The 9,526-nt window shown below is 30.4% G+C and overlaps 1 protein-coding gene and 1 pseudogene across 1 annotated transcript; both read right to left on the minus strand.

The window, feature by feature from the left end:
• Nucleotides 1-4,175: 4,175 nt before the first annotated feature.
• Nucleotides 4,176-5,845, minus strand: LOC114256258 (pathogenesis-related leaf protein 4-like; annotated as a pseudogene).
• A 926-nt stretch (nucleotides 5,846-6,771) lies between these two features.
• Nucleotides 6,772-7,643, minus strand: LOC114258858 (pathogenesis-related leaf protein 6-like). The gene has a single exon (XM_028198865.2). It carries the CDS (start codon nucleotides 7,497-7,499, stop codon nucleotides 7,011-7,013), a length of 489 nt encoding a protein of 162 aa, XP_028054666.2. The 5' UTR covers nucleotides 7,500-7,643; the 3' UTR covers nucleotides 6,772-7,010.
• Between the last annotated feature and the right edge of the window lie 1,883 nt (nucleotides 7,644-9,526).

Raw genomic sequence — 9,526 nt, forward strand, 5'->3', positions numbered from 1 at the left:
TGAACATCATTGAAAAATGTCAAGAACATCATCGGAGGCTCACCGAAATATTTAGAATATTGTCTAAAAAAAAGAATAAATTGAGAAATTATAGTTAAAAAAACATGACGACAACAAACAACAATAGGAAAAAGTATATATTATTTTTCAATTTTTGTAGGGTTTAAGCAATTAATCTGTAATGTTGATCAAACTGAAAAGTAAGCTCCCTTTCTATCTTTAATAAAATTTTCTTTGCTGATAAAAAAAAAAATGAAAAGTAAGCTTTGAAACTGTAAAATGTTATAGTTTCAAAGCATTATTCCATTAAGCTGGAAAAAAACATATTATGAAACTGTAAAATTTTACAGTTCTAAAGAATGTTATGAAATTGTAAAATTTTACAATTTTAAAGAATGATTCATTTCAGCACCAAAAAAGCTGAAACTGTAAAATTTTACAGTTTTCACCGCCTGTAACTAAAACTTAAAAACAACTTGTTCAAAATTTGAAATTTTTCTTCATTAAAATAGAAAAATAGACGTGTGTAATAGAGAAAATGTAGAAAAATTGAGAAATCGAAGAAAAAAATAGATATAGAAAGAATATTATACTCCAGTAACTATTTTTGGTTTAGATCTAGTCATATCTCATGTAGATCTACTCAAATCTGATGTAGATCTACATCAGATCTGAGTAGATCTACTCATCTTGTTCGCTGTCAATGAAGATGAAGTCACAAGTTGATGTCAGTGGTTAGTGATTGCCGGTGAACCCCAATCAATTGTGTTCGTCAATCACTAGTGACCATATATTAGAAAAAGAAAGAAAATAAGGAAAGTATGATCATCGATCGTCGGACATGACAAAGAGAATGAGAGGAAAGCGTAGAAGAAAAAAAAAGGAAAACATAAAGAATGAGACAAAAAGTAGAGAGAGAGAGAGAGAGAGAGAGAGAGAAACGTGTAAGTCTTTTGGGTCTACTCAAAAAGTTGTTGGATTAAATAGTGTACACATATTTCAAACAGGACTTACTGATAATTTCCCTTTAAACAAAAAATAAAAAGAAAGTACAAAAAGTATCACAACTAAACAAATCCATCTCAATTAGGTGGGATTAGATGGATTAAATAGAATTTAAAGAATTTAATTCGAATAACAAAAATTACAATTAAAAAAATAAGATATAAGTTTAATAGATTCATAATTTTAATTCTATATTGTAATCCGTCCAATCAAGTATGTTCATAGCCTACCATTTATCATTTCTGACAATGATTTCCCAAAAGAGAATAAAGTCAAAAACGGCAAGGAATAAAAAGAAAAAAGGTAAGTTGTACAACTTGTTTATGAATTACCAAATGACCAAATGACCAAAATGCCTTTCAGTAAATTTTTTCACAAAGACTTGAAATTACTGGTTACCTTTCATTTTTGTAGGGTAATAATAATGTATCATCCTTGTCAAATAATTCAGGCACTAGAATAATTAGGGTAGGTTTAAAAAGTGTTTTTTTTTTTTAAGATGATTTTTTAGTTTTTTTAAAAAAAAATGTGTAAAAAATGTGTTAAAAAATAGAAATGAATCTTTAATTTTTTTAATGATTTTTTGACTTATTAACTATCAATTTATTGTCAAACGAAGTCTTAATGAAAATAAATAAATAAATAAATAATGTCAAGTAGCCAACAAGGTAATTAAACAATAAAATAAATAAACCTAATAGGTTGAGATAGGAAATGATTTAGTTGATGAGATTTTTTTTTTTTTTACTATAATATCTGAGTTTGAGTTTGACCGATCCAATTTCTCTTATCTTATTCTTTCCGCTCCAATTTAGCTTGTGCACTGGTATTATACAAATTATCGATGCATCTTCGTGGATAAATTATCATATACACTACAACAAAAAACACTATTGGCGATTAAAATGGGAATTTTCGTCGCTGAAAGTTGTAGAATTGGCGACTAAAATGGAATTAGTCGCCAAAATTGGTCACTTTTGCCGACTAAAAGAGTTTAGTCATCGAATGCAATGGTTTTAGCGAGTAAAAGGCAGTATAGTCGCCAAATATAGGGGTTTTAGCGACAAAAAATTTTTTAGTAGCCAAAGGTTAGGGTTTTTGGCGACTAAAACCATTTGGTAGCCAAACGTTAAGGTTTTGGCGACTGAAAACCACTTTGGTCACTGATTGTACCTGTTTTGGCGACTAAAAACAGTTTGGTCGCTGAAGGTCAAGCTTTTTGGCTACTAAAAAAAATTAGTAGCTAAAAACAGGTTTATGGCGACTAAAATTCACTTTAGTAGCCAAAGGGGGAGGTTTTTGGCGACTATAAACAGGTTTAGTCACCAAAAGGGTAGGTTTTTAGGCCGAATAGTTTTCTTTAGCGACGGAAAATTAATTAGTAGCCCAAAAATAATAGAATTGGCGACTAAATAATTTTTTTAGTCGCCAAAAGCGATCTAAATTTTTTTTAATAAATAATTTATTTTTTACATAAATTATATTGAATATATATAATTAAATTTATATATATAGTTTTGTATTAATACTGGTGAAAGTAATATATAAATAATATAAGTTGCAACTATAGTCATGAGATGGTTTAGTGGCATAGTGGGGTCGAGTGTGTGGTTAAGGTTTGGAACCACCTGGAGGTCTCAGGTTCGAAGCGTCTGAGGCACAAAGGGAAATTTTTTTTTTTTTCAAAAATGCTTTTGGCGACTAAACACTGTGGTCGCCAAAAGATTGAGCATTGCCGACGAAAAAAATAGTCGCCAAATGTATAAATAATAAAAAAATTAATTCACTATTGGCGACTAATAGTTTAGTCGCCAAAGGTATAATTTCCAAAAATGGAATTGACTATTGGCGACTAAAATCTTAGTCGCTGAAGACCTGTGTATTGCCGACTAAACGTTTTTTAGTCGCCAAAGGTATTGGCGACCGTCTCTTCGCGACAAACCCGGCGACTAAAAGATTTTGTCGGGGAAAGTGGAAATTTGACATTTGGCGACTAAAATGGGACTTTTGGCGACTAAAAATTTAGTCGCCAAAGGTGTATTTTCTTGTAGTGATAGTTAGCTCATGACATGAAAGCACACCCTCAGAGGTAAATGATTTACACTTCATGGGTTGGCGTAAATAAAAAGTTAATTTTGTTAGTAATTTTTTTTTAAAAAAAAAAAAATTATGAGATCAAAAAAATTAATGTGCTTAAGAATAAACTTTTTCAATTGAATTTGTTATACATAATCTAATTTTTTATCTCATTTTCTCGCTCCAAGACACAAAAAAATAGGTCCACGTCAATAAATACATATGAGACTTATTCACTTTTGTGACACAAAGAAATAGGTCTACATCAATAAATACATATGAGACTCAGAGCACCTCCAACCCATTAGGCATATAATGCTTGTTAGTCAAAATGCCTAATGTAACTTACTTTTTTCAACTCCAATGCAGTAGGCATATGATTAGGCATTTTGGCTCAGCTCACATTCACTAGCTACATTTAGCTAGCCTTCAAGGCTAGGCAAAATGTATTTAATCATTAGGATTATTTCCCTCCACCTTTGTTGTTGACGTGGCATTCTATAAAGTTAATAGTATTTGGATGAATAGCTAAAATAAAGAGCATGGTTGGAGTAGAAACATGAAACAGTTGATAGGCAAAATAAAATGCATACTTTATAGTAATATTTAAATAGGTAAAATGCCTACTACCGTTGGAGATGCTACTTTTGTCTTAAAGTAAGAAAAAAAGGTAAGAAAAAGAGGTAAAAAATAGAATTATATGTAGCATTTTTCTTTTTAATTGTATTAAAAATCATGAATTACTAAAATGTTTGACAATTTTTTAGTGGTTTTTTAGCTTTAATAATTTTTTTTATTTCTTAATTATTTTAATAATAATTAAAAAAAAAACTAAATTACCAAATAGGGCCTCCTTTTTTGTCATGTTAGCAGAAGACTTTCTTGGTCATGGGTTGGCCGTAGATAAATATCTGGTTTTGTTTTTTGTAATTTTTCCCCCCTAAAATCGTATCGTCAACTATGGAAATTAACAAAAACTTTATACGAAGACTGCTAAAAATTTTCAATAACATGAAAAATTGACAATTATGAAATTATAAGTTCTCTTCAACTGAAGAAAAATCAGACAAAGAGACCAAACGCATAAAGCCTCACAAAAACAAAAAATAAAATAAAATAAAATAAAAGTTAACTCACAAACATAGAGCTCCCCATCTTAACAATTTGTTTTATTTTTTTGCGAATCATTTTTAAACTTTTTTTTGATCGGCAAAAAAAAGAAACTTCATTGATGTAGAGCACAGTACAAAGTACAAAGCAAAAAAATCAATAAAGAAAGGTAAGTACAAAAGTATCACAATGAGCTAAATCATCCCAATTATGTAGCACCAAAAAACTCATCCTATCATTTTTAAACTTGATGATACTTATATGCAACTAATATATAATTAATTGTTTCAACATTAATAAGAACATTGATCTTTAGTAAGGATGCTCTCCAATATAGTTGCTTGGGGGATCATAGTTGCAAAACACAAGCCACCATCCATTCTTGCATAGAACCCTAGCGCACCCAAGATGGATTGACTTTCGCTACACCACCTGGGTATAATGTCCACAATCTTGTCCCCCAACACATGTGTTGGACTTGTAATCGTAGTAAGGTTTCTCTCTAACCCAAAGACTCACTATATTGGCACCTGTAAACGAACTCGTGCCCTTGGCAAGGTTCTCCTCATAAGGTCTGTTTGAGTGGATGAGATTGCAATCGCCAATCCTTGAATTAGCATAGTTTTGTGCATAAGCAACTACAGTATTATTCAATGTCAAAGGTCCAACATCCACTTGGGCATGAGCGGCATTTTGGCCATTGAGGTAGACTTGTTGTGAGTTTCGGGCATGAGAGGGATGAACCAAGGCTATGAGACATACAAAAGCGAATGAAATATTACTCAACACCATCTTGCTTTTCTTTTTCTTTTTTTTTTCTTTTTTTCTTTTTTTCTTGTCTATAACACAAAGTGTTTCCAATGAGGCTTGTTTCATGTGATATTTGTAGGCAAATTACATCAAAAGGGATTTTTAATGCAAAGTTCTATATATAACTTGTATTATATTAAGTCTCATATATTTTATAAACCCCAAAATTTTGGAAGAGCTATGCAATAGATAAAAAATTCAATTTTTTCAAATGTAACACTAAAAATGGTAACAAAATTTGGCAATACTCATTCATTGGGAAATTTCAATCAAAATAACCTAGTGTGAATTTTTGTAACGTGTGAAATTTTAAATGTAAATATTCACAATTAAGACTATGATACAAAAAAAAAAAAGAAGCTATAAGTATGAAATTTCACATTTTCATTCAATAAAATTATTAAAACACCATGACATATAATAAAATATAATTAACATGATAATATAATACCATGAAAGTCTCCATAAAAAAGGAAAGGAATCATTTATCTCCACCAAAAAGGAAACATTTATAATACATAATTAAAACACTATGACATATAATAAAATATAATTAACATAACAATATAATACCATGTAAGTCTCCATGAAAAAGGAAAGGTATCATTTATCTCCACCAAAAAGGAAAAGTTTATGATACATACATAACACCAATGCTAAAAACACAAAAAATTAAATATAGAGTGGACACAGACGTCTCACAAAGGGTGAGTCCCATATGTGAATCTCACATCATGTGAATCTCATCCATTATATAATGAAAAATATAACATCAATAGAGTTTTAGAAAAATAATTACAAATTAATAAGAAATTTTATACATATTAATAATTAAAATTATAAACTTTTTCATGTATATATATATATATATTTGTTTCTGACACCATTGAGGTGTAATAACCCTTATATAAATGTACCATGTGATATAAATATTATAAAAATTTCAACAAAAAAAAAAAAAAGGGGAAACATTTGTGCCTACAATAAACATAATGATATACATATCATTTAAATCAATAGTAAAAAAAAAGCCATTAAATTGTAATAAAATTTTGAAAGAGAATTTTAACTCCTAGCATTCTATATAAGTTAAATTACACGTGTTAATAGATTTCTCATAAAATTTGTCATAAAATAAAATTATACAGTAGGACTTTTCAATAATTTCCCTAATTGGCACCTTTACTTGTATTAAAATAGGATTGTTTTTTTCATGCTCCTAAATCTAGTTTGTATTATAAGAAGAAGAAAAAAAAACAGCAGGAGGATTTGTCTGTGACTAAGAAAAAATTTGTACAATTTTCAAATGCAGAAGGTTGTCACAACATTATTCGAAAAATTAACCAAAATCATATTGGTCCGTTTTGTTAGTCCACGTGCATAGATCAAATTGATTTAATAATATTAGCTATATGATTTTATCATGTTTATCTTTTAAAAATTAAATTAGTCTTATTTCAAAATTATATTGATTGTTATTTTTTTTAAAAAGATTTAAATTATTTTGTTACGATCATTAAATTAATCTAATTGTTTGCATGCCCAGGGGGAGAATCCATTTCTATTTACAATATGCTTAAAATAGTTTATTAATGATAAATAAAATTTGGATGATGACGGTATGGATGAAAATGTCCGGAAATTTATTTTTTGTTGCAAATCTCCTTTTTAGCTTCCAAATTTTTTTGTCGAAGAAAAAAAAAAAGATTTACAATAATTACAAAAAGGCGTTCATGCATGTACAAAATTTGTACAACGAGTGCCATAACATTTCAATAAAAGGACATATTATGAAATTATAAGCTCTCCTTAACAAAAGAAAAATCAAACAATTAAAGAGAACAAATCACAGAGCCAAAATTACACTTATTTTAACTTATAACCATGACATAGGAACATACCTCCCCATCTTAGTTTTATTTTTGTGCTAATCATTTTTAGCTTATTTATAAATGTATGCTGGTAATATATATAAATAGCATGCATACAATTATTAAGTACACCAATCTCTAATAAGGACGTTGTCCAATATAGTTGCCTGGGGGATCATAGCTGCAAATCACAAACCACCAACCGTTATTGGTACACTGAACCCTAGCGCACCCAAGGCGGACCGAGTTTCTCCATACCACCTGGGTATAATGCCTGCATTCTTTTCCCCCAACACATGAGTTGGAGTTGTAGTCATAGTAAGGCTTCTCTCCCACCCAAAGGTTCACTCCGTCAGTGCCTGTAAATGAACCACTGCCCTCAGCAAGGTTCTCCCCATAAGGCCCACCGGAGTGGACGAGATTGCAATCACCCATCCTCGAACTAGCATACCTTTGTGCATAGGCAGCAACGTTGTTGTCCCATGTCATAGGTCCAACACCCACTTGGGCACGAGCTGCATTGTGGGCATTGAGGTAGTCTTGTTGTGAGTTTTGGGCATAGGAGGGATGAACCAAGGCTAAGCTCATGAGACATACCAAAGCTAATGAAAGCTTACACAGCACCATCTTGGCTTTTGGTCTAGAATACAAAGATTTCACAAGTAATTGATGGGAAATGAGGCTTGTTTGAGGGGATATTTATAGGAAAATTTAACTTTGAATAGTATGTGGAAAAGAGAAACCATTAGCTATAGTCATCCACACTTCCCCCCTGAGCAGAAACCATCTATTTTGAGATCGTGTGCGTATATGGTGATTTTAATTTTTATTCAGATTTCATGTAAAATTTCAAAAGTACCCCTACTGATTTTGAATGACATTGACATTAGGAACTAAGTGTAATAGATTCCATAATTTAGAGACCAAAATGAAATAATTAAAAAATTGAAGATTGAATACTAGGAACATAAAGTGTAGGAAAATTATTCATTGCTCCTAGGGCATGCTGATATGGTACTCCAACTTAATTTTTATTGGTTGAAATAGTGAGATCACCATTTTTTTTTTATTTTGTCTCTTTCTAGTTGACAACTGGACACTTGTCCTTCAATGAATGGTGTGGAGTAATATTCTAAGACCAACCAATAATCTGGTCTTGCCAATTCAGAGGGTCTTCGTGGACAAAAATTGGGAATGTAGACTTAGCTATATTGCTTGGGAGATAAATGGATGTGCAAATCAAATAGTTAGGGAGGCCATTCAAGGGGATGCACAGTTGATAATAGTGGATGTGCCGTCATCAAGTCTGAAACAGCTTCTTGTTCAGAAGACGCCTGATTGGAGAGTTTCTTAGTTTGTTCCTTGGCTTAGGCCTCCATCTTACCAAAAAAAACTTCTCCATGGTGTGGGGTCCACATGATGTGGGGTACATGTAGGACTCACTCCATATGAAACATATGTGTCTCATTCTGTGTTTGGTGTATGCACACCTAAACTCATTGTTTAACAAATTGTATATTTTGAAAACCTGTCAAGTGCTAACATGGCAAGTTTAAGAATATCTCCCTCTTCACTTTTCTCCTTAAATTGTGATTTGAGTCATATTAATTAGTTGATTGCTTGTAGAGCTGCAAAGATTATAAAAAATTTAAATTCAAAACGAATTTCTTCTCGATGCTAAACTCTACTTTTGATTTTTAATTTTATTTTAATATTGAGTATATCAAAGGAGATTAAGAAACTCCATAATAAATTTCCAATATGACATATTACTAATTTCAACCGATTAAGTAGTGGTGGGAATTTTATCTAAATGAGATCACCATTTTGTGGTAGGAAATGGTCATGTATGGACCACTGGGCCATGGTCAATTGCGTGAACCATAGGAAATTAATGGAAAACGATAAGGCAAAAAGGATTGAAAGAGAAATATTATTATTAGTAGTATTATTATTATTTTGGGTGATGTGTGTTTGTTTGAATCATCAAAACAAGGAATCTATATCTATCTATCTGTCTATCTATATATTATATAAGAAAAATGAAGTTTTTAACTCACAAGTTTTGTGAGAGTTCCAATATCTCAATCTTAATTTCCTAATTTAAAAAAAAAAAAAAAACCTCAGCACTTATTGACTTCTCTTAAGTCTTTTTGACTTCTCTCAAACACATCATTTTCAACTTCGCCCATACCTATTTAATTATTTTGGAAATAATAATTATCCCTTAATTTATGGATTTCAAATGAAAAAGTAACAAAAATATTTCAAAATTTCTCCATCCTAATCTCTCTTATCGATTTCCAAAAGAAAATATTAAAACTTGTCCTCCTCATCTCACCCCAAAAAAATTAGATAATATTTTTCATGAGAGTTGTTGATATCTACCTACTTATATATTATATTATAACATAACAAAAAAAAATTAAAAATCAAATATACAAACAGGTAAAATTAATAAATATGATTTTATTTATTCAGTTAAAATTTTTCTTTTCCGTCTCAATATCCAATTTTAAATTTTAAAAATCTTTAAAGTCTATCTACACAATCTAATTTGAAAATATTTCACACCATCATACTTTAAATCAATAAAACTCACATGTCTACCACATATCTAACTCACATCATAACTTACCCACATAATAATAATT

Source organism: Camellia sinensis, chromosome 2 (assembly GCF_055761805.1).
Source record: "Camellia sinensis isolate YWXY chromosome 2, ASM5576180v1, whole genome shotgun sequence".
NCBI classification, from domain to species: domain Eukaryota; kingdom Viridiplantae; phylum Streptophyta; class Magnoliopsida; order Ericales; family Theaceae; genus Camellia; species Camellia sinensis.

What these genes read in the sequence shown, in the direction of transcription:
- LOC114258858 (XM_028198865.2), bottom strand. Translation starts at nt 7,499, where the DNA reads ATGGTGCTGTGTAAGCTTTCATTAGCTTTGGTATGTCTCATGAGCTTA.